Below are 24975 nucleotides of genomic sequence, written 5' to 3' on the forward strand. Positions count from 1 at the left end.
ATGCCGAGGTGGGCAGATCACAAGGTCAGGAGATTGAGACCATCCTGGCTAACATGGTGAAACCCCGTCTCTACTAAAAATACGAAAACAAAATTAGCCGGGCGTGATGGTGGGTACCTGTATTCCCAGCTACTCGGGAGGCTGAGGTGGGAGAATGGCGTGAACCCCAGGAGGCAGAGCTTACAGTGAGCTGAGATTGTGTGCCACTGCACTCCAGCCTGGGCGACACAGCAAGAGTCCGTCTCAAAAAAAAAAAAAAAAAAAAGAATACAAAATCAGCCAGGCGTGGTGGTGCATGTCTGTAGTCCTGGCTACTCAGGAGGCTGAGGCAGGAGAATCACTTGAACCTGGGAGGCGGAGGTTGCAGTGAGCCAAGATCACGCCATTGCACTCCAGCCTGAGCGACAGAGTGAGATCCTGTCTCAAAAAAAAAAAAAAAAAATTGAGAGTTTCGAGGGACTTTGTTAATGTGCTTTATCTATTGCTTTTTTATTATATGAAAAGTTAAAACTGACATATAAATTGAGTGGACGCGGTGGCTCACGCCTGTAATCCCAACACTTTGGGAGGCCGAGGTGGGCAAATCACCAGGTCAGGCGTTTGAGCCTAGCCTGGCCAACGTAGATGAAACCCTGTCTCTACTGAAAATACAAAAATTGTCGGGTGTGGTAGCTCACGCCTGTAATCCCAGCACTTTGGGTGGATCTCTTGAGCCTAGGAGTTTGAGGCCAGCCTGGGCAACATAGCAAGACCTTGTCCCAAAAACAATAAATAACAGGCCAGGTGCAGTGTCTCACGCCTGTAATCCCAGCACTTTGGGAGGCTGAGGCGGGTGGATTACCTGAGGTCAGGAGTTCGAGACCAGCGTGGCCAACGTGGTGAAACCCCCATCTCTACTAAAAATACAAAAATTAGGTGGCTGTGGTGGCGGGCGCCTGTAATCCCAGCTACTCAAGGGGCTGAGGCAGGAGAATTGCTTGAACCCGGGAGGCAGAGGTGGCAGTGAGCCGAGATCGGGCCATTGCACTTCCAGCCTGGGGGACAGAGCAAGACTCTGTCAAAAAAAAAAAAAAATTGACATGTAAAAATACTTAGTAACTCATTTTAAAATGACATGAATAAATCAGTTACATGTTAATATAAATATTTTTATGAAAATGAAAAAATACTGTACCAAAAGAAAAAAATTAGTGAGAAGAATTAATTTTTAGTTTTCCAGATGTCTTTGAATGGAGAAGCCAATGTAAAAATCCAACTTCTGTCCTTTTTTTATGAGTTGGGGTCTTGCTGTGTTTCACAGGATGGAGTGTAGTTGGCGCGATCTTGGCTCACTGCATCCTCCGCCTCCTGGGCTCAAGCGATTCTCCTGCCTCAGCCTCCCGAGTGGCTGGGACCACAGGTGTGCGCCACCATGCTCGGCAAATTTTTGTATTTTTAGTAGAGACGGGGTTTCACCATGTTGGCCAGGCTGGTCCCAAACTCTTGACCTCATGATCCGCCCACCTCGGCCTCCCAAAGTGCTGAATTACAGACGTGAACCACCGCACCCGGCCAAGCTTCTGTCTTTAAAAAACTTATTTTTTTGAGACAGGATCTCACTCTGTTGCCTAGGTTGGAGTGCAGTGGTGCAATCATAGTTTACGGCAGCCTCGAACTCCTGGGCTCAAGGGATCCTCCTGCCTCAGCCTCCTGAGTAGCTGGGACTATAGTCGCATGCCACCATACCTCAACAACTTTTTTATTTTATTTTTTTTGTAGAGTTCTTGCTGTGTTGCTAGGGCTGGTCTTGAACTCTTGGCCTGAAGCAGTTTTTCTGCCTGTAGGTGTGAGCCGCTGTACCTGACCCAGTTTCTGACAGAGTCTCGCTCTGTTGCCCAGACTGGAGTACAGTGGCGCCGTCTCGGCTCACTGCAACCTCTGCCTCCTGGGTTCAAGTGATTCTCCTGCCTCAGCCTCCCGAGTAGCTGGGACTACAGGTGCCCTCCACCACGCCTGGCTAACTTGTAGTTTTAGTAGAGATGAGGTTTTACCATGTTGGCCAGGCTGGTCTCGAACTCCTGACCTCAAAGTGATCCTGCCGCCTCAGCCTCCCAAAATGCTTGGATTACAGGCAGGAGCCATGTCTGGCCAGTTTCTGTCTTTTAAGGGAGACATTAATCTGTTGTGATAGGCTGTTATGGTTGAAGTACAAATGTAGCCTCAGATCTGTTGTTGAAAAAGGTCAGAGTATTTAACAGCTTTTCAGATAATTGTGGGTATTCTTCTTTGATGCTACAGCCGAACTCATCAAGTGGGAGTTTTGTAGAGAGTAGCTGTGGAATCTGAGACCGTATCAGTGAACCTCATCGTTCAAGAGGCAGAAAAGTCCATGACCAGGGTCCGACTGAGTGGGTTCTGGTGCTGGCTCTTGCTGGCTCGCTGTGTCCTCACAGGGTGGACAGAGAACAAGAGGGAGCCCTCCGGTGTTTTTCTTAAAAGGACACTAATCCTGTTGGATCAGGGCCCCACCCTCATGGCCTCGTCAAACCTTGATTACCTCTGTAAAGGCCCTGTCTCCAAATATAGTCATGTTGGGGGGTTAAGATTGACTGTAACAGTTAATACCACCACCAGCCTTATCACAAGTTTTTTAAATATTGGAAAGTTGGCAAGTTCATGTTGTCAAACCTAAGTTTTTCAAAATCTTGAGTTTTACCTGCAGCAGTTACGGTCAGCTGTTTCCTTTGAAGTAACAGCCCCCCTGGCTTGCATGCAAGGCAGTGCCTGCCAGGTGCCTGTCTCAGCGACTGTAGTTGGCCAGCATTCTTTGAGGTCTGTCTCAGCGACTGTCGTTGGCCAGCATTCTTTGAGGTGAAACGACCAGGAACAGCCTCTTCGCCTCACCCCTCATTCCATGCATGTGGCTCCATGAAGGAACCACCTCACTTTGGTATGCAGCAGGTGCATGCTTCATGCTTCCCACACCCTCACAGCACGTGGAAACATCTGCGCAGGATGAGACCTAACAAAGTACTCACTTTGTCCAGCACCTTCTTTTATTGTTTTTTGAGATGGAGTCTTGCTCTCGTCACCCAGGCTGGAGTGCAGTGGCGTGATCTCGGCTCACTACAAACTCTGCTTCCCAGGTTCAAGTGATTCTCCTCCCTCAGCCTCCCGAGTAGCTGGGATTATGGCAACCCACCACCACGCCTGGCTAATTTTTGTATTTGTGGTAGAGACAGGGTTTCTCCATGTTGACCAGGCTGGTCTCGAACTCCTGATCTTGTGATCCACGTGCCTCGGCCTCCCAAAGTGCTGGGATGACAGACTTGAGCCACCGTGCCCGGCTGTCCATCCAGCATCTTCTGAAGTGAAGCTGGGGTGTTTGCTTTTGGTCTGTGAGGAATGTGACAGCAGTGACTTGTGAGCAGGGGGAGCACCAGCCGCGGCTTCCACAGGGCACTGGGCCCTTCCCGGCTCTCGATGCTGCACCATCAGTGCAGGCATCAATGAAGCCAAAAACGGAAATCACGGTTGAGTGTTCTTAGGAAAGGGGCTTCACCTCGGGCTACTCTGGAGAGGTCCAGGCAACCCAAGGGCCTCTGGACCACTGTGTCAGCCTTCCCGCCTGCATAAGGTCATGGGCATACAGAATCTGTTCTGTCCATGGGGTCCTGTGAGAGAACAAAAGGGGACTCGGTACAGATGTTCCACCTGGGGAAGGGCTGGGACTCGGCTGGGAAGTTTGTTTCTTTTCTTTTCTTTTTTTTTTTTTTTTTTTGAGATGGAGTCTCGCTCTGTCGCCCAGGCTGGAGTGCAGTGGCACGATCTCTGCTCACTGCAAGCTCTGCCTCCCGGGTTTACACCATTCTCCTGCCTCAGTCTCCTGAGTTACTGGGACTACAGGCGCCGCCACCACGCCCAGCTAATTTTTTGTATTTTTAGTAGAGACGGGGTTTCGCCGTGTTAGTCAGGATTGTCTTGATCTCCTCAGCTTGTGATCTGTCCGCCTCGGCCTCCCAAAGTGCTGGGATTACAGGTTTGAGCCACCGCGCCCAGCTAGGCCAGGAGATTTCTATGTGGACTTGAAGCCCCCAGGATGAGTCTGGGCAGGAGCTGGGGTGAAGGGGAGGCCAGTGCTGACATCCTGAGAGAATGAGAGGGAGTGTTCAGGAAGTTGGAAGCTGAATGTGTGACCCACAGGGGTCAGGGTAGAGTCTGAGTCGGCAGGACTAGCCTCTAGAGTAGAGGCTCACACAAGGGGGGACAGAAGGATTTGAAAGCAACGGTGGAGAGAATGACTTTGATAGTTCGTATCTCTTCCTTCCCAGGAATTACCTTATTTTGCTGCTACTTGTCATGTTGCGTTGGCTCAGAGCATCACAACAGTGTTTCTTCTTTTTTATTTTTTATTTTGAGACAGTTTCTCACTTTGCCACCCCGGCTGGAGTGCAGTGGTGTGATCTTGGCTCACTGCACCCTCCACCTTCCGAGTACAAGTGATTCTCATGCTTCAGCCTCCCAAGTAGCTGAGACTACAGGCAGGCGCCACCAAGCACAGCTAATTTTTGTATTTTTAGTAGAGACGGTTTTGCCATGTTCCCCAGGCTGGTCTCGAACTCCTGGCCTTAAGTGATCCGCCTGCCTTGGTGTCCCAAAATACTGGGATTGCAGGTGTGAGCCACTGTGTCTGGCCTATTTATGTAGTTTTCTGAGGGTTCTTTTTTTTTTTTTAAATCAGGAATAGATGTTGGATTTTACCAAATGCCTTTTCAGATACCTTTTTTCACTTTTGATATATTGGTGTGGAGTTACAACAGTAAATTGCCAGGTGTCGCACCATCCTTGTATTCCTGTAATTCACCCTGTGCAAGGAGGCATTGTGGGCAGGGTGGTGCCCTCTTCCCTGGCCGGTGACCCCTCGGCTCTGGTTCCTCTGAGGGATTGTGAAGGAGCTCTTGGATGAAAGACTGGGCCTGAGGTCTGGCTGGAGAGTGCTGCCATGCGGGGAGTTGCTGTGGGTGTGACAGAGTGGCCCTGGTTGTGGCCAACGAGGCTCAGGCAAGAGGACGGGGACAAGAACCCCAGAGCAGTCCCTCCTGATGGGGCCCTGTTCCCTTCCCCAACTCAGAGCAACGACATGCCCTTCGATGAGCTGCTCGCACTCTATGGCTACGAGGCATCAGACCCCATTTCAGACCGGGAGAGTGAGGGTGGGGACGTGGCCCCTGACCTCCCGGACATGACCCTGGACAAGGTGAGTGAGTGCCCTTCCCGGAACTGGCCCCCAGCAGAAGGTGGGGGGGCCTGGGGCTGCCTCTCTGCAGGGGGGTGTTCAGTGGGAGGAGGCACAAAGGCCCCCAGAACAAGTAGAATGTAGCTACCTGTGACCCCTCCCCCGGGCTGGAATGGCCACGGGCATGGGGCTGGACCCTAGCCTTAACCCCGGGCCACAAGTCATTCTGGCTTGGGTGGGTGGAGGGGCACATCAGGGCCTGCCCAGGACTAGTCTTTCTGCCATTCCATACCCAGAGGTCACAGGTTGAGGGTTGGGTGTTGGGAGCAGGGGAGGGCTGCATTGCAGAAGGTTAAAACCAAATGCACAGGCAGAGAAAGAGCCACGCATTCTGGGCACATGCCCCGTGGCAGCTCTCACCGTCCCCGGCTCTGGTGACTGGGGGTGGGCTCGCGCGTGTCCCCGTCCCGTCCCTGCTCCCCCGATGCTCTGCACCCTCGGCGGTACCTCCACCTCCACCTCCGTTCCTCATCTGCAGAACGGGAACAGCGGCCCCGCGGGAGCCTCAGGCACTCCCCGTGTCTTCATTGTTGTTATCGTTAGTGATATTGCGAGATTGTTAAACTTAAAATGTTCTTTACTTTTTTTTTTTTAAGGAACAAATAGCAAAGGATTTGCTTTCAGGGGAAGAAGAGGAAGAGACACAGTCATCTGCTGACGACCTCACCCCGTCTGTGACCTCCCACGAGGCCTCCGACCTCTTCCCTCACCAGAGTGGATGTAGGTGACTCTGTCCCCATCCTCCACCGCAGCCAGGCCCACTGCCAGGCAGTCGTGATGCTTGATGAAGGGTCCTTGGGCTGACACAGGCCAAGAGCTCATCACAGATGAGGGCATCTGCCTGGTGGGAAGTGTCAGTAGCCCTGGGGGTGCTTTGTTACCCCCTACGCTGGCCAGTGAGCCTGGACTTTCGGAGCGATTCGGTGTAAACAATCAGGGAACGTGTTGGTTCCCCTAGCAGATCCAGGGACAGCATCCCCAGAACCGTCCTCCCTCACAAGCCTCTGTGCTGGCTTTCCTGGGAACTGAGGGCTCGGGGCCCAGCGGTGCAGCAGCCGCCTAGAAGGGAAGGCCTCTTTCTTCAAAGGTGCATCCTGGGTCCTGGGTCCTGTGCCCATCTGTGTATCCAGTGTCTGGCCAGGGAGAGGGTCACGGCCTGGGGATCAGGTGGATGGAGAGTGGGAGTGGAGGGTCTTTGCCCAGAGGCGGGGTTGTACGGGCTGCAGGACCCTGGGGGACCTGCCTCTGTTTTCCCAAAGCTCATTTCCTGGCTGATGAAGACAAAGAGCCTGGCTCTTCTGCCTCCTCCGACACCGAGGAGGACTCTCTTCCTGCCAACAAATGTAAGAAGGTGCGTGGCTCTTCCCTGTCTCCAACCTGGCATCCCGGCCGTGGCTGTTCCGTGTCCCCAGCCTGGCATCCCAGCCGTGGCTCTGCCGTGTCCCCAGCCTGGCATGCCGGCCGTGGCTCTGCTGTCTCCCCAGCCTGGCATCCCGGCTGTAGCTCTGCCGCGTCCCCAGCCTGCCGTCCTAGCCACAGTAACCGAAGCTGGGTCCTGCTGAGCCCTCTCCCTGGGTTTGTGCCTCTTCTCAGAGGATGTGCTGCTCAACCCCCAGGTGGGCTGGTACCGGCCACAGGTGCTTTGGACTGGAGCCTGGGTCCCTGCTGCTGACCCAGAGTGATTGTCCTCCGACATCCTGTCTGGGTCTCTGCCAGGCCGGGCGTCAGGACACAGCCTCCTCACATACCCAGGCCTCTGCCTCCCACCCTCAGACCCCAGAACTGGGCATCAGCAGGTAGACTGCACAGATGGGTCTGGGGTCTGGGCAGCGGCCCCTCCACCTAAACCCGCCACAGCACGCTGCAGCCAGCCTCCCGCCTGGCTTGCATGCTCCTCAGTGTCCTGATTCCCAGGCCCTTGCTTTGCAGGAGATCATGGTGGGACCTCAGTTCCAAGCTGACCTCAGCAACCTGCACTTGAACCGGCACTGTGAGAAGAGTAAGTAGGGCCTGGGGAGAGGAGGCGAAACCCACTTCTGCCGGGGAGTGGCCTGGCTGGACGTCGGATCCTTGAACAGTCTTGTCAGGTCCCCGCCCTGCATCGCTCACTGGGGCAGCTGAGCCTGTGGCTGGAGGAGGTGGGAGGCTCTCTTGGCTGCAGTGGGCCTGTCGCTGCCTGCCCCTGCCCAGCTCGGTCCCTCTCTCAGAGTCTGCTTTCGTCACCCTGCACCGCCAGACCCTCAGCAGCCCATCCTGCCCCTGAGCCAGCCCTGCCCCGCCCTTGACTCCAGCCATCTCCCCCCAGCCAGGGCTGCTGCGTTCGATGGCTCTGTGCCAGGTTAGACAGTTCTCCAGAGAGACCTGCCGGGTGTTGCGGTACACCCCTGCCTGCTCCGCTCCTCTTCAGGGCACTGCCTTTCCTGGACTTGATCTTTGTCTCTTTCCCACTAGAGTTCAGAACCGAGCTGCTCTTGCCCCTTCAAGGCATGGGTCACGTGCCCATTGACTTGGGTCTCGTTTGTCTTGCCCTGGAGCCCTCACAGGCCCTGGGCCGGTGCTCCTAGCTCAGGAACCTTCTCCAAGGTGATTCAGTGGTTGAGACTGGCGGTGGGAAGGGATAGGCAGGTGCAGCAGGAAGTGCCGAGTCCAGGGAGACGGGGACCCTCCGTGAAGAGAAGCCATCCTCCTGGGGCTGGTGGGAGGTGCCCTGTGTGAGAAGAGGATGGAGCCAGGAAGGCGCAGCCAAGCTGCTGGGACGTCCAGAAGGCAGGGTCAGAGGGGACACATGGGACCCTTACCCAGAGTCCTTGGCCTTGGAGTCTGTCATCAGGGCCCTTTCCCCACTCTGACTCACCCCCCACCGTGAGGGTGCCCTGTTCGGAGCAGCCAGAACTTCTTCGTCCCGTGGGATGCCAGCTGGCCCCTCCCACTCGGTATAACGCCTGTGTCATGCGAGTCGTCTGCGTGATTGTGTCTTGTGTATTGCCTCCTGGTCCTTGGTTTGGGTGCCATGGTTGTGTGTGTCTTGTGTATTGCGTTGTGATGATGTCTGTCATTCGAGTCGTCTGCGTGGTTGTGTCTTGTGTAGTGCCTTGTGGTCCTTGGTTTGGGTGCTGTGGTTGTGTGTGTCGTGTGTGTGGCATCGTGGTCCTTGGTTTGGATACCACATTTACCCACGCTTTCTGCCGTGGGCTGCGGTCGTCGTTGATTCAGTTGTGGGCTGTGAACGCCCTCGTGTGCGTTGTTAGTGGACACAGACACTCGGTACTTGACGGACAGCGGGGAGTTGTGTGGTGGGTGTGTGCTTAGGGTCGCGCTTGTTTCTCACTGGTGATTTGTGGGAGTCGCTCCACATTCTCGGTGTTTGCCCCCGAGGGTGAATTTGCCTGAGTTTCAGCCCTCCTGGTGGATACGGACTCTTGTTCCATTGTGGCTTTAATTGGCATTTCCCGCCGGTGTCCTGGCCGTTTGGATGTTCTCTCTTTCTCTGCTCAAAGCTTTCCCCCGTTTTGGTGTCTTTCTCTTTTGGATTTGTAGTCGTTCACAGGTTCTGGAAGCCAGTCTTGCGGGGCACTGCTCCTGTGTTCTCCGGCTTGGGGCTTGCCCATTGACTCTCAGTGATGTCTTTAATTTTAATATCGTTCAACTTACCAATCTTTATTTGAATAATAATGTGTGTTCTATTTAAGGAGTGTTTGCTTATCCTCAGGCTCTTGACAATATTCTTCCATGTTTCCTTCTAGAAGATTTATTGTTTTTCCTTTCACATTTAAAGCTGTAATCCAACTTAGTTTAAATTTTGGTGCATGGTGGCCGGGCAGGTGGCTCACACGTGTAATTCCAGCACTTTGGGAGGCCAGGGCAGGAAGATTACTTGAGGTCAGCAGATTGAGACCAGCCTGGCCAACGTGGTGAAACCCTGTCTCTACTGAAAATACAAAAATTAGCCGGGCGTGGTGGCAGGCGCCTGTAATCCCATTGGGAGACGGAGGTAGGAGAATTTCTTGAACTGCGAGGCAGTGGTTACAGTGAACTGAGATTGCACCACTGCACTCCAGCCTGGGCCACAGAGCGAGACTGTCTCAAAAAAATAAAAAGTAAATAAATTTTGGCGTGTGGCATGAGGTGGTGTGAAGTATGGGTTAGGGTTAGGTATTTTTTTCCATGTGGCTGTGCAGTTGATCTAGCACCGTATATTGAAAAGACCATGGCTGGGCACGGGGCCTCACGCCTGTAATCCCAGCACTTTCGGAGGCTGAGGCATGTGGATCACCCGAGGTCAGGAGTTCGAAACCAGCCTGGCCAACATGGCAAAACCTTGTCTCTACTAAAAATACAAAAATTAGCTGGGAGTGGTGATGCACACCTGTAATCCCAGCTACTTAGGAAGCTGAGACAGGAGAATCGCTTGAACCTGGGAGGCGGAGGTTGCGGTGAACTGAGGTCACACCACTGAACTCCTGCTGGAGCGACAGAGCAAGACTCCGTCTCAAAAATAAAAACAACAAAAGTCCATTCTCTCCCCCACTGAGTTGCAGTGATGCGTTTGTGATAAATCAGGTGCCTGTAAGGTGTTTCTTATCTCACCCCGAGTCGTCGCCATCGTCTCGGTTATTACAGGTTACAAGGAAGTCCAAGGTGGTGCAGGTCTTCCAACTTTGTAAGTTTTCATTGCATATCTACATCAGTTACTTATTTATTTATTTTTTTGAGGCAGAGTATCGCTCTTGTTGCCCCAGCTGGAATGCAATGGTGTGATCTGAGCTCACTGCAACCTGTCTCCCAGGTTTAAGCGATTCTCCTGCCTCAGTCTCCTGAGTAGCTGGTATTACAGGCATGCACCACCACACTCGTCTAATTTTGTATTTTTAGTAGAGACGGGGTTTCTCCATGTTGGTCAGGCTGGTCTCAAACTCCTGACCTCAGGTGATCCTCCTGCCTCGGCCTCCCAAAGTGCTGGGATTACAGGCATGAGCCACCGCGCCCGGCCACATATCTGTAAGTTATAAGATTAAAACTTACTTTTTTGGCAACCGACAAGTGTTAATCTTTTTTTTTTTTTTGAGGTGGAGTCTTGCTCGGTTGCCCAGGCTGGAGTGCAGTGGTGCAATCTCAGCTCACTGCAACCTGTGCCTCCTGGGCTCAAGCAGTTCTCCTGCCTCAGCCTCCCGAGTAACTGGAATTACAGGTGCCAGCCACCACGCCTGGCTAATTTTTGTATTTTTAGCAGAGATGGGGTTTCACCATGTTAGCCAAGCTGGTCTCAAACTCCCGAGCTCAGGTGACGCACCCACCTCGGCCTCCCAAAGTGCTGGGATTACAGGCGTGAGCCACCATGCCTGGCCCATACCTTGATTTTCAAACGTTAAATTAACTGCACGGTGGAATAAACGCGCTGCCTGGCCATGAAGTGTTCTCTCTTGTGTTTGTGGATCACGTGCACTCAGTCCTCATTATTTGTCGATTCTGTACTGGGGAATTGCCAACTTGCTAAAATGTATTTGAAACCTCAAAACTCGCAACACCTTCATGGTCAGGTGCCGGCAGATGTGTGTAGAGTGGCAGCGAAGGTGAGTTACCTGCGTGCATTTCCAGCCGAGGTGGGACGAGGTGCTGCTCTGTCTTGTCTCTCAGCTCTTTTACCGTGAGCAAGCGCCTTTCCTGCTGTGTGCTTAATGCCATTTTCCACATCGCTGTGCTTTCTGTGGGCGAATTTACGGTTTAACATGGCACCTAAATGTGGTGCCGACGTTCTGTCTGGTGTTCCTAAGTGGAAGAAGGCTATGATGTGCCTTTCAGAGAAAATTCGAGGAACTCCACTCAGGCGTGAGCTCTGCTACTGCTGGCCGTGGATTCAGCGTGAGTGAATCCGTCAGGTAGATTCAGTGAGACGGTGGTCCCCATCCTTGTTTGGCACCAGGGACTGGTTTCGTGGAAGACAGTTTTTCCGCGGATGGTGGAGTAGGGGGCGTGGTTTCAGGAGGAAGCCATTCCAGTTCAGATCATGAGGCATTAGATTCTCATAAGGAGTGTGCAGCCTGCATCCCTGGCATGTGCAGTTCTCAGTGGGATTTGCGCTCCTATGAGGATCTAATGCCACCACTGATCGGACAGGAGGTGGAGGTCAGGCAGTGATGCTGGCTCTCCCGCCGCTCACCTCCCGCTCGCCCGCCGCTCACCTGCTTGCCTGCTGCTCGCCTCCTGCTGTACGGCCAGTTCCTACCAGGCTGTGGACCAGTAGTGGTCTGTGGTCTGGGGGTTGGGAACCCCTGCAATAACACAGTTTTTAAAATTTAAATGTTATTTATGTATCTTTTTTTAATTTAAATTTTATTTATCTATTTTTAAAATTTAATTTATTTATTTATCTATTTATTTTTTAGACAGAGTCTTGCTCTGTCACCCAGGCTGGAGTGCCTTGGTGCGATCTTGGCTCACTGCAGCCTCTGTTCCCAGGCTCAAGTGATTCTCGTGCTGCAGTCTCCTGAGTAGCTGGGGCGACAGATTTGCGCCACCACACACCAGACAAGTTTGTGTATGTGTATTGTGTAGAGACCAGGTTTCATCTTGTTGCCCAGGCTGGTCTCAGACTCCTGGCCCCAAGTGATTTTTCCGCCTCGGCCCCCCGGAGTGCTGGGGTTACTCTCATGAGCCACTGCACCCAGCCTGCACTAGGCACCTTCGAGTGGACGTCGGAAACGAGTTTATGTATTGACTGGTGGATGAAAATGCTGTATTTCCCTGGGGCAGTGATGACATGCTCGCCGTGAGCACCTGGATTAACGGAAATCAGCACATAGGTATTGAATGCCTTCCTTCCTCAGTGTGATGTGCTTACATTTATGATTTTTGCATGTATGTTCATGGAGGTACTGGTCTGTCCTTTTATTTTTATTTGTCCATGTCTGGTTTTGGTACCAGAGTTATGCTGCTTTCATGAATGTGTTTGGAAGTGTGCCTTTTTCCTAACCTCTGGAGGAATTATTCTTTAAGACGTAAGAGGCTGGGAGTGGTGGCCCACGCCTGTAATCCCAGCACTTTGGGAGGCTGAGGCGGGTGGATCACGAGGTCAGGAGTTCGAGACCACCCTGACCAACATGGTGAAACCCTCTCTCTACTAAAAATACAAAAATTAGCTGAGCATGTAAAAATTTTGTAAAAATACAAAAATTAGTGCGCACCTGTAATCCCAGCTACTCAGGAGGCTGAGGCAGGAGAATCACTTGAACCTGGGAGGCGGAGGTTGCAGTGAGCCGAGATCACGCCATTGCACTCCAGCCTGGGCGACAGAGCGAGATTCCATCTCAGAAAAAAACAAAAACAAAAAAAGAGTTTTATCAATTGTATTACTCTTTACAAAGAACTAACTTTAGCCTTGTTCATGTCTCTCTATTGCTGGATTTCTGGTTTTTACTTTTTTTGTGTGACAGGGTCTCATTCTGTTGCCCAGGCTGGAGTGCAGTGGTGCAATTTTGACTCACAGGAAACTCCGCCTCCCGGATTCAAGAGATTCTCCTGCCACAGCTTCCTGAGTAGCTGGGATTACAGGCACCTGCCACTGCGCCTGGCTAATGTTTGTATTTTTAGTAGAGATGGGGTTTCACTATGTTGGCCAGCCTGGTCTCGAACTCCAGACCTCAGGTGATCCACCTGCCTCGGCCTCCCAAAGTGCTGGGATTACAGGCATGAGCCACTGCGCCAGGCTCTTTTACTGATTTTTAATTGAATTGCACTGTGGTCAGAAAACATACTCTGTGATTTCAGTTCTTTGAAATTGATTACACCTTGCTTTGTGACCAGTATTTGATCTATCTTGGAAAATGCTTTACGTGTCTGGAAGGAACGTGCGTTGTGCAGTTGTTGGGTGCAGTTTTCCGCGTATTTCCCATGGATCCATTGGGTAATTGTTCACATCATCTGTATTCTCACTTAGTTTTTTTGGCTGCTTGTTCTATTTGCAGAAAGATTGTTAGTGACCTCTGGTTGTGGATCGTCTGTTTCCCCTTTTTAATTCTGTCCATTTCTACTTCACTTTGCAGCTTTGTTATTAGGCGCATACACACATGAAGATTGCTTTGTCTTCGTGTTGAATTGTGTCTTTTATGATTGTGACATGTCTGTAGTGATACTTCTTACTGAAAATAAGTGCTTTATCTGCCTTCAGTGTGGCCACGGCAGCTTTTTGTTGGTTTAGTGTTTGTGTGGTTTTTCCCATTTGTTTTACCATTCTAGATTCCTATATTTGAAGTGTATTTTCTGTAAATGGCACATGTTTAGATCTTGTTTTTTGAGGCGGAGTCTCGAGTGCAGTGGCGTAATCTCCACTCACTGCAGCCGCCACCTCCCTGGTTCAAGCAATTCTTCCACCTCAGCCTCCCAAGTAGCTGCGGTTACAGGCGCCCGCCACCATGCCCAGCTAATTTTTGTATTTTTAGTAGAGACGGGGTTTCACCATGTTGGCCAGGCTGGTCTCAATTTCTAGACCTCAAGTGACCTGCCCACCTCGGTCCCAATGTGCTGGGATTACAGGCGTGAGCCACTGCACCTGGCCTGTTCTTTGTTTTTTAACTTTTTTATATCTTCTTTTGGATTAAATAGCTTTATTTTGTCCTCCTGTTTCAGCTTATAAGTTTTAGTTTTAGTGCTTATCCTAGAGGTTACAATATGAATTATTGACTTATCACAGTCTACTTTTTTTTTGAGGTGGAGTCTTGCTTTGTCGCCCAGGCTGGAGTGTAGTGGTGTGATCTCGACTCACTGCAACCTCCGCCTCCTGGGCTCAAGCGATTCTCCTGCCTCAGCCTCCCGAGTATCTGAGACTACAGGCATGTGCCACCATCCCCAGCTAATTTTTGTATTTTTAGTAGAGATGAGGTTTCACTGTGTTGGCCATGCTGATCTTGAACTCCTGACCTCCAGTGACCTCAGCCTCCCAAAGTGCTGACATTACAGGCATGAGCCACCACACTGGGCCTCATAGCTTTAAATAAGTACGTTCCATTTCCTCTACAATGCACGAAACAGTTTAACTCAGTTTACCTGTCCCCTGACTTTTGTGCTATTATTAATTCTACGTATCGGCTGGGTGCGGTGGCTCACGCCTGGAATCCAACACTTTGGGAGGCCGAGGTGGGCAGACTGCCTGAGGTCAGGAGTTTGAGACCAGCCTGGCCAACATGGTGAAACCCCGTCTCTACTGAAAATACAAAAATTAGCCGGGCGAGGTGGCGGCGCCTGTAGTCCCAGCTACTCAGGAGGCTGAGGCAGGAGAATGGCGTGAACCCGGGAGACGGAGGTTGCAGTGAGCTGAGATCCGGCCACTGCACTCCAGCCTGGGCAAGAGCGAGACTCCATCTCCAAAAACAAAAAAAAAAATCTACATATCACAAGATTATAACATTGTTGTTTTAAACAGTGAACATTCTTTGTATTTATCCACGTATTTCCTCCAACTTCCATTTGGGATCGTTTCCTTCAGCCCAAAGAACTTCCTTTGTAATAGCTCTTGTGCTCTTTCTGCATTTTTTTGTCTGAAAAGTGGATTTTTGCTTTCGTTCTTTAAAGAATATTTTCACGGGCATATTTTTCTAGGTTTGCAGGGTTTTTTTCTTTCAACACTTGAACAGTTTCATTCCATTGCTTTTTGGCTGTCGTCTTTCTGGTAAGAAGTCAGAGGACGGTCTTCCTGTTTCCTTTGAAATCATCTGCCCTTTTTCTCTCCTAAGATTTGTTTCCTTTCCCTTCCTTTTATTGTATTTTATTTTTTACCAGTTTGACTCTGATGTGCCTGTGCACACATCTTTGTGTGTGCTTGTGTTTATCCTGAGTTTCCTGGCTCTGTGGATTGGCATCAGTCGTGCACACATCTTTGTGTGTGCTTGTGTTTATCCTGAGTTTCCTGGCTCTGTGGATTGGCATCAGTCGTGCACACATCTTTGTGTGTGCTTGTGTTTATCCTGAGTTTCCTGGCTCTGTGGGTTGGTATCAGTCGTGCACACATCTTTGTGTGTGCTTGTATTTATCCTGAGTTTCCTGGCTCTGTGGGTTGGTATCAGTCATCAGTTTTGAAGACTTGTTGGCTATTATCTCTTCAGATTTTGTGCTGCCTCATTCTTTCCTTTTTCTGCGACTCATTTACACGTATCTTAGAGGTTGCTTAACTGTCTCATCCTAAGCTGTGTTCTTTCTCTTTAGACTTCCGTTTCGGTTTCTAAACATTCCACTGATTCTGCTTTGTGCTGTGTTGAGGCTGCTGGTGAAAAAGCGGTTCAGTGGCTCCATTCGGGTATTGTATTTTCCAGTCCTGGAAGGTCCTTGAGATTCTTTTTTTTTTTTTTTTTTTTTTGAGACGGAGTCTCGCTCTGTCGCCCAGGCTGGAGTACAGCGGCCGGATCTCAGCTCACTGTAAGCTCTGCCTCCCGGTTTTACGCCATTCTCCTGCCTCAGCCTCCCGAGTCGCTGGGACTACAGGCGCCCGCCACCTCGCCCAGCTAGTTTTTTGTATTTTTTAGTAGAGACGGGGTTTCACCGTGTTAGCCAGGATGGTCTCGATCTCCTGACCTCGTGATCCGCCCGTCTCGGCCTCCCAAAGTGCTGGGATTACAGGCTTGAGCCACCGCGCCCGGCCGAGATTCTTTTCTATCAATTTCAAGTCTCTGCTGAGGCCCTCTGGCTTTTTGTCCATTTCCTTAATGTGGTAATCCTAGTGAGACGGAAGTCTTTGTCTGCTGACTGAGAACACCAGCTGTGTGGAGACCTGTGTTGGTGTCTCATGTTTTCTTGTTTTGTTTGTTTGAGATGGAGTCTGAGGCTCTTGTCGCCCAGGCTGGAGAGCAGTGGCATGATCTTGGCTCACTGTAACCTCCGCCTCCCAGGTTCAAGCAGTTCTCCTGCCTCAGCCTCCTGAGTAACTAATTTACAGGCACCCACCGCCACGCCCGGCTCATTTTTGTATTTTTAGTAGAGATGGGGTTTCGTCATGTTTGCCAGGCTGGTCTCCAACTCCTGACCTCAGGTGATCGCCCGCCTCAGCCTCCCAGAGTGCTGGGATTACAGGTGTGAGCCACTGCGCCCAGCCTTGTTTTCTTGTTTTATTCTGAGACAGGTGCTTGCTCTGTTGTCGAGGCTGGAGTGCAGTGGCGCAATCATGGCTCATTGCAGCCTCGACCTCCTGGGCTCAATCTCACCTTAGCCTCATCCCACCTTAGCTGGGAATACAGACGTGCCACCATGCCTGGCTACTTTAGACATTTTTTGTAAAGATGGAGTGTGCTGGTCTCAAACTGGCCTCAACCGATCCTCCCACTTCAGCCTTCCAAAGTGCTGGGATCAGGCCTGAGTCCTCACATCCAGTGAAGGTTTTTCTCCCATGTTTCACCCTTCACGTGAGGGTGGGTGATGATAGACCATGAGAGATGGTCTGCTCTTCTCTGGGAGACCACCTCGGTCCAAGCAGGGCTCAGGTGTTGCCTATGGAGACGGAGAAGGGTGGCTGTGGTGTCTGCCCGTTGTCCTCATGGGGGCCGTGGGGACCAGCAGAGGCCCCCACTTGGTGGGGCACAGCAGCCACCTGGAGCTAGTTTCGGCGTCAGCTCCCGGCCGTGGAGACTCTCCCGTGGGGAGCTGTTTTCCCCAGTGCGTTTTTCACTTTTCTTCCTGTGCGCTGATTTTGTCTGGTTTTTATTTGTTGGTTGGCTTTGCTTGGGTTTCTGTGCCTCTTTCCTGGAGAATCGAGAGGTGCTGGCACTTGAGCCTTGCCAGACCTGGCCCTGAGCTCTCCCTGCTTTGTCCCCAGTCACATCCCTCCCCACAGCTGGAGGCCACGTCCCTCCCTGTGCTGAAAGCCGATTGCCTCTGAGGTTGTGGACTTTTCCTCCCTCCATGGGCACATCCGCCACCGGCACCAGCTCCTGGGGCAGGACGTCTCCCCAGCGGTGATGCAGCTTCTGGCCACGGCTCTTCAGGTCCCGGGCTTAGAGCGCAGCAGTCTGTGGGGGCCGCCGCTTGTCCGTGGGACCCAGGTCTCAGCGGCCTTCATCCAGCGTCGGGCCTCCTGCGGCTCCCTCAGGCCTCCGCGTTTCCGTGGCTGTTGTAGCTGTGCAGCCTGAAGCCAGCCTCGCCTCCCTGGGCTCACTGCCCACAGCCGCGTCTGCAGAGTCCTGCTCGGGGTTCCCCTGCCCCGATCGGGGCGCCCGCGGCTTCCTCTGAGCCCTCGGCTGGGTCGGGCGCCCCCTGCTGGCCGCTCACGGCTCCCGCCCGCGCTCGTGGGACCCGGGCCTGTGTCCGGCGCCCGGAGCCTGCCCTGGACCCACTGGGTGGTCGGATCCAGCACAGCAGCACCGAGCCCAGGAGGAGCACAGCGATGGCGGCCCGGGGCTTGGGAAGGGGAGGGCCGGGACAGTGCCTCTTCCCTGTCACAGGGGCTGAGCTGGCGGCTCCGCGTGTCCTGGCGTGTGTGGGTGCACATTGGGTTCCTGCAACGTGACCTTTGCCCTCTGCTTGTGCAGTCTACGAGAATGAAGACCAGCTGCTCTGGGACCCCAGCGTCCTCCCCGAGAGGGAGGTGGAGGAGTTCCTGTACAGGGCGGTGAAGCGGCGTTGGCAGGAGATGGCCGGACCTCAGCTCCCGGAGGGAGAAGCCGTGAAAGACAGTGAGCAGGTGGGGGCTGCCGTGCCGGGGACAGAGGGGCTGAGGGCTGCAGCGGCGTGGGCCAGAGCTCACACCCCAGTGCCTCCAGGGGCCAGGCAGGGCAGACGGGAGGGCAGGGGTCAGATGTGCGGAGGCCTGGGCACTGGAACAGCTACTCAGGTTGGGAGGGGACCAATTAAAACCACATATCAGGGAGGAGGTGTGGACGCCTCCGGGTATCTCTGCGGGGGATGTAGACACCCCGATGTCACTCCCTGGATAGAGGTGTAGGTGGCCCTGACAATGCTCAGGAGGGTGGTGTGGACGGCCCTTGCTGCCACTGCCTGGATGGTACAGACAGTTCTTGCTGTTGGCTCCTGGGCTGCGCTCATGGGAGGAACCACCACATCCTCTCCCCAGGCGCTGTACGAGTTGGTGAAATGCAACTTCAATGTGGAGGAGGCCCTGCGAAGGCTGCGGTTCAACGTGAAGGTGATCCGAGGTGAGCAGCGGGCCTGGGCCTTCTTCCGCGGCGGCCCCACCCTGGGCGCTGCTGACCAGTCTCCCCGGCCGTTTTTGCAGATGGGCTCTGTGCTTGGAGTGAAGAGGAGTGCAGGAACTTTGAGCACGGCTTCCGTGTGCACGGAAAGAACTTTCACCTGATCCAGGCCAACAAGGTGCGGGCTCCGTGGCCCTCCTCCTGCCAGGCTCCACCAGGGGGCTTCTTGATCTGGGGAGGGGCTCAGGGTCAGCGGGCATACAGCACACGGCCGACTGGGGGCCTCGTGTCCCGTGTCCTGTGTCCCGTGTCCCGTGTCCCGTGCCGCCTCCTCGCCGCACGCCCATTGCTATCTTCTGTAGTTTCCTCCTGTCCCCGCAAGAACAAGGCTCTGGTGTTGGGAAAGAATGTGCCAAAAGCTGAACTCAGTAGTTTCTGCCTCACGTTCCACCCCGGGGCCCTGGGCACCTCATCTTCATGTCTATGTCCTCTGAGCAGAGCCTGCTGTCTCAGTGTCCAGCACTGACCCCACAGCAGAACCCCTGACACCTGGGGACCAGGGGTCTCCTGTTCCCTCCTCCAGGGACCCAGGTCCTTCTGCCACCCGGGACAAACCCTCACGGCAGGCAGGTGCTGCCGAGTGCCGGGGTCTTCTGCCCCCCTTAGACCTTCCCCACATCCTCTGGGTCTCTGCATGTCTGCAGCAGTGCCCTCTGCCCCGTGGCTTCTTGAGTGATAACTTGCAAGCCAGACTCTTGGCAGTCAGACATCTGTGGCTGAAAACCTTCCCGTGGCTCTGAGCAGTGGCTTCTCCACCTCTGTCCACGCCCCGGTTGGGCACTGAGCCCGTTGAGGGCCAGTGGGCTGTGGCCTTCTCGCTGCTGAGCCTTGCTTCTGCCTTGTGTCCTGGGGCCGTGCTCCATTTGGGGCCGATGTCTTCCACTGAAGGGCTGGAGTGAGGAGGTGCCTGCCTGGGGCTGGTGGTGTGGCCCAGGACGTTGCTCGAGTGACTGCGCGGTGCCGTGCACAGGAGCCGTGGACTGTCCTTGTCAGACTCCAGCACCACGTGGTGTTTTGATTGGAGACAGCTAGGGGAGGTGTGGCCGGAGTGTGGTGCTCCCGGGCTACACTCAGAGCCCGTCAGTTTCTGGAGCTCCGGGCCGTGTTTCTGGAGCTCTGGGCGCTGCAGGCTTGTGCCTCTTCCTCCTGGGGCGGGGGCTCTGTCCAGGAGTCTGTGGACCCTGGGTTGTCACTCCCACTGCCACCCCGGGCCTGTGAGAAGCAGGCACATGAGGTGGATGTGACCAGCCTGGGGCTCATGGTCTGGGATAGGGTGGGCGAGCAGTAGACAGGGCCTGGAGGGTCCGTTTGTGTGGCTGATGCTACGGACGGGAAAGAGGGGTCTCAAGCCAGGAGCTGGGGCTTCTGAGGGGGCTTGAAACAGGAGGCAGTGCCATGGTGCTCCAAGCCCCCATTCCCTGTGGTGGGCATAGCCTGTGGGCCTGAGTAGGGTCATGGGTCAGGGCGTCTTGCATTATCTGAGAGTGGTGGGTGCTGTGCCCCTTGTGTGCTGTCCCAGAGTCCCAGGAGTCGTCCTGGGATGGTGGGGCAGGGGCAGGGGCTGGGCAGCTGGGGACAGAGATGGCGCCTGACCCCTCCCCACAGGTGCGCACACGGTCCGTGGGTGAGTGTGTTGAGTACTACTACCTGTGGAAGAAGTCGGAGCGCTACGACTACTTCGCCCAGCAGACACGGCTGGGCCGGAGGAAGTACGTCCCGTCCGGAACCACGTGCGTGCAGCGCTCCCCAGCAGTAACGATGGGCGGCCACCCCGCCGGGGGTGGGCACATGGGCGCCTGGGCAGCACCTCCTGGGTGGGGCCTCCATCCTCTCTGCTGCCCCTCATGGTGCCCTCTCCCCACAGGGACGCAGACCAGGACCTGGATGGCAGTGACCCCGATGGCCCTGGCCGTCCGCGCCCGGAGCAGGACACCCTGACTGGGATGCGCACAGGTGAGGCGTGGGGAGTGTCTCCTGCCCTGGGGGCGACCGTGGGTCTGGAGCCCGTGAGTGAGGCCAGGTGGAGCCTCTCCTCGCTGGTGCCCTGTGCTGGGCCAGCCGTCACCAGGAGTGGGCGTCTGGGTGGTGGAGGGCCAGCCAGGTCATGTGGATGCCACTCTGCGCACCTCGCTGGGAGAAGGGAGGGCAGGGATTGCGCTTACCCTCTGGGCTTGCTGGAGGGGTGCCTGTGGCCCCACCCCTGGGGCGCCCCGCATGCTGAGGCTGGGGTACATACAGGCCTTAGTCTCCTGGGAGGGCCTGCCTGCCTGCCCCAGGGTGGGGACTTAGCCCCAGCCACCAGGACACTCAGGAGGGGCAGGGTGTCCGGAGCCGTCGCCAGCATCTTGCACCTGAGGCCGTGACGGACACCAGGGCCTCGGGTGGGTTTTCCCGCGGTGTCTGATGCCATCACAGGAGGGTCCTTTGCTTCTGGCTCTGCGTTGAGATGGTTGAGGCCAGGAGGGTCGCCCCGTTGCCAGCATCTGGTGGTTTCCGTGGCTGGGTTGCTCACGGGTGTCCACCTGTGCTGCTTCCTGGAACTGTGGTGAGGCCCTGAGCACTGCGTGTGGGAACAGAACTTCCCCAGACCCTGTGTTGACCCTCGCAGTGCCCAGGCCTTGCTTACACCCTTGTCTCTTGTACTCTGCTCTGGTTTTGAGGATGTGGGTTGTGACCCACTCAGTTGGTTTTATGATCTTCTAAAGCTGCGGTCTTTAACCTTGGGGGCTCACAGATTTCCGAGTAACTGGTTTCTTCTGTATTTGTGCGGAGGCTTTTTTGGGGAGGGATCCACAGGCTTTGCTGGACCCAGCAGGGTTGGCAGGAGCTGGCACGGGAGTGGCATGGCTGCAGCCTGGTGCCTGTGGGCGGCCCCACCCTCTGTTGCGTTCTCTTTCACAGATCCGCTGAGCGTGGACGGCACGGCCGGTGGTCTCGGTGAGCCTGGAGTGGCCTCTGATGGCCTCCTGTCCTCGGAGCCAGGGCCCTGTTCCTTCCAGCAGCTGGACGAGCCCCCGGCCGGACCCCTGTCCCGTCAGCCTCCAGCCCTGGCTGACCCAGCCTCGTACCCGCCAGCTGTCATCGCTCCGGAGGCAGACGCCAGTCCGAGGCTGGCTGTGGACTTCGCCCTGCCCGAGGAGCTGCCTCTCATCTCCAGCCGTGTGGACCTGAGTGGGGACCCGGAGGGGACTGTGGCCCCTGCACAGGTGGCTTTGTCGGTCACCGAGTTTGGACTCATTGGCATTGGGGACGTGAACCCCTTCCTGGCCGCCCACCCCACGTGCCCGGCCCCCGGGCTACACTCGGAGCCCCTGTCACAGTGAGTGCCACCCCATGCCCGGAGCTTCCCCAACACTCGAGTGCGGTCCCCCCAGCCCTCAGGCTGCGCTGAGGAGAGTGGGAGGCATTCGCCCCAAGGACGGTGCGGCGCCACGAGCGGCACCCGGCGTTTCTTGAGGGTTATTCTTGACTTGTATGTATTTTCTGACTGGAGAATACATTTGTGTGGTCCACATTCTCCACAAATGGGGGCAGGTGCCAGGCTCTCCCACCCCTGCTTCAGCCACCAGCCCCCCCCAGCACCCGGGCCCTGCTGCCGTATTTTGTCGGGGAGGTGAGGCTGGGAGTCTCGAGTCCAGCGCTCAGCACTGGGCTGTGCAGGCACGTGGGGCCGCACTGACACTGCGTCTCTCTCGGTCTCTTCCCTGCAGCTGCAACGTGATGACCTGCTGACTCCTGGCCGCGGGCGGCGTATGCGGCCCAGACTGGACTTAGCACTGCCGCTGGGCCCGCCTCTGTCAGTCTTCCTGACCCCTTCCCCTGCCCCGGGCCTTGGGGTGGCACCTCCTCTGCTTCTGAACACGTCAGGACTGGTGTGAGGTGGCTGGGCCGTGTGCCCTTGCCCCGTCCATGCAGACTGGACGCAGAGCCACACACAACGCCGTCAGCGCCCGGCACTGCCACCCGGGTCCAGGCTGCTGCCTGCACATGGGATCCGTCAGGCAGCTGTGGACAGAAAAGACCCGGCCTTTGGGACGCAGGGCAGAGCCGGCCACCTAGTCCCTTCCAGCCAGCAGAGGCGAGGGAAGGTGTCACTGCCCCTGCGGGGAGACGGGCAGGACGCCCCGCCCCGCACCAGCAGCCTCCGCCGGGGCGCCCTCCGCTCCCTGCTTGGCTCTGTCTCTCCACACCTGGCAGGGCCGTGGGCTGCCCCAGCCCTGGGGGTCGTGGGCAGCTGCTACTCAGTGCCAACCCCGTGGGGCACAGAGCCATATACCTCGCTGTCCGGCCCCCACCCCGGCCTCCCCTTCCCACCCCATTGTCTCCACTTCAGGAAAAGCCGCACTTTACACCCCCACCTGCCTCTTCCCCCCGTCCCTGCTTCCCGATCCTGAGCGGTTGGGGTGGGGGCCCCTCAGCAACCCCAGGCGTGGGTTTGAGGAGACAGGTGACTTACACCCCCTTTGCTGTCCTCCCCTGGTACCAAGGCAGGGAGCCTCGAGAGGAGCTGGCCCTGCCGGCCATGCAGGGGCCAGACTCCAGCCTGTTTCCCCAGCGCTGCAGGCCTTCCTTCTGTGGGAAGCTTCCCAGCAAGATGGCTTGGAGTCCTGGTCCCTCTTCCCCGGCCCCTTGTCCGTTTCTGTTTCTGTTTACACGTTGGAGTGGGGTCCTCCGTGGGCCGCGGCGCGCCCTGCCCCGGGCGTCGTCCAGCCTCTTGTGCTCGAGCCCCTTTCCGAGTTGGACTCGACCATCCCTCACCCCACCAAGGACCACACTGTGAAGTGATAACTGCCTTGAACCCCCCCTTGCTGTTTTATTTATTAAACTTGATTTGAAGCCTGGGGTGCCTTGTGGTGGGTTGGGTGGGGGCTGGGGGCGCCCGGGGTGCCTTGTGGTGGGTTGGGTGGGGGCTGGGGGCGCCCGGGGTGCCTTGTGGTGGGTTGGGTGGGGGCTGGGGGCGACAGGTGTCTGTGTCATCTCACTTGGAGGCCTGCATGTCTGTTGGAGGATCTGGGATAAATCGTGAGCAACAGAGGCGAGGGGGTGCAGTGGGGGCATGACGTGGTGGGCTACGTGTTGTCCACGTCAATGAGGGAACTGTGGCCATGAGGACGGGGTGAGAGGAGGGCCCACGTCTGGGGACAGGTGGTCGGCGCTGCCTCCTAGAAGTGACAGTTAAGCTGGAACCTGAAGGAGAATGGGCCTGCTTTGCTGGAAGTTTGCAGAGTCCTGGCAGGCGTGACAGCCGATGCAGAGGACAGAGGCCTGGGTCTATAGGAGAAGCTGAGGGCACAGAGGCCAGGGGCTGGGCGGGGTGGGGACAGTAGGTCATGAGGCTGAGATTTGTTCTTGGTGGAAGCCGCTTGAGGTCTGCGTTGTGTTTTTTCTTTTTAATTTTATTTTATTTTATTTTATTTATTTATTTATTTTTTGAGACGGAGTCTCACTCTGTCACCCAGGCTGGAGTGCAGTGGCCGGATCTCAGCTCACTGCAAGCTCCGCCTCCCGGGTTTACGCCATTCTCCTGCCTCAGCCTCCCGAGCAGCTGGGACTACAGGCGCCGCCACCTCGCCCGGCTAGTTTTTTTTTTGTATTTGTTAGTGGAGACAGGGTTTCGCCGTGTTAGCCAGGATGGTCTCGATCTCCTGACCTCGTGATCCGCCCGTCTCGGCCTCCCAAAGTGCTGTTTTTTTTCAGACGGAGTCTTACACTCGCCAGGCTGGAGTGCAGTGGTGCCATCTTGGCTCACTGCAACCTCCGCCTCCCGAGTTCAAGTGATGCTCCTGCCTCAGCCACCCGAGTGGCTGGGACTACAGGCACCTGCCACCACGCCCGGCTACTTTTTGTATTTTTTGTGGAGACAGGGTTTCCCCATGTTGGCCAGCATGGTCTCAATCTCTTGACCTCGTGATCCGCCTGCCTCAGCCTCCCAAAGTGCTGGGATTACAGGCGTGAGCCACCGCGCCCAGCCAAGGTCTGCATTGTTAATAGCGCCCTGCAGGGGCCGTGCAGGCTGGCTGGGTTGCATATTGTCCACATCAATGAGGAAAATATGGGCATGCCTGGTGATGGGATGTGAGGAGGGCCATCCCCCAGCTGGGAGGTGACTGGCTTGGCCTGAGGGACTGTAGGTGAGGGAAGATGGACCAGGAACACTTGCACGATGGGTGTGAGAGAGTCAGGGGTCTTGCTAGTGAGCCAGTGCCAGGAGCTGTGAGAACCAGGGCCAGCCCCTGGGCAGCCTGGGCGTTTGGGGATGTGTGGAGCAGTTTTCGTGGGAGCGCCGCAGCCTGCTGACGTTTTCTTCAGACGTGCAAGGTGTTCTGTCTTCCGGCTTGCCCTGCCTCCAGCAGGAAATCTTCCGTCCTCTCGGTTTCTTCCTCCAACTGCTTTGAAGACTTCACTACCACTGGATTTGAGCCGTTGGATGAGGACGTGCTTTGGTGTCCTGAGCGGTCTGACGAGGACACGTTTTATGTACACGTACAGTGTGTAACAGCCTCTGAGACTGGC

The 24975-nt window shown here is 55.2% G+C and overlaps 1 protein-coding gene across 11 annotated transcripts in view; it reads left to right on the forward strand.

Annotated features, from left to right (window-relative positions):
• Positions 1 to 23304, forward strand: part of MIER2 (MIER family member 2) — a 993207-nt gene extending 969903 nt beyond the window's left edge. For all 11 annotated transcript variants that reach the window (XM_030935044.1, XM_030935041.1, XM_030935046.1 and 8 more), the window contains 11 exons: positions 5111 to 5236; positions 5872 to 5995; positions 6535 to 6626; positions 7205 to 7274; positions 17782 to 17933; positions 18324 to 18405; positions 18486 to 18580; positions 20068 to 20192; positions 20327 to 20415; positions 21364 to 21781; positions 22173 to 23304. In XM_030935044.1, coding sequence (XP_030790904.1) covers positions 5111 to 5236; positions 5872 to 5995; positions 6535 to 6626; positions 7205 to 7274; positions 17782 to 17933; positions 18324 to 18405; positions 18486 to 18580; positions 20068 to 20192; positions 20327 to 20415; positions 21364 to 21781; positions 22173 to 22194 — 1395 coding nt within the window. In that variant the 3' untranslated portion in view covers positions 22195 to 23304. The remainder of the gene's footprint in view (positions 1 to 5110; positions 5237 to 5871; positions 5996 to 6534; positions 6627 to 7204; positions 7275 to 17781; positions 17934 to 18323; positions 18406 to 18485; positions 18581 to 20067; positions 20193 to 20326; positions 20416 to 21363; positions 21782 to 22172) is intronic.
• The last annotated feature ends 1671 nt before the right edge of the window (positions 23305 to 24975 follow it).

This window comes from Rhinopithecus roxellana, chromosome 8, assembly GCF_007565055.1.
Source record: "Rhinopithecus roxellana isolate Shanxi Qingling chromosome 8, ASM756505v1, whole genome shotgun sequence".
NCBI lineage: Eukaryota > Metazoa > Chordata > Mammalia > Primates > Cercopithecidae > Rhinopithecus > Rhinopithecus roxellana.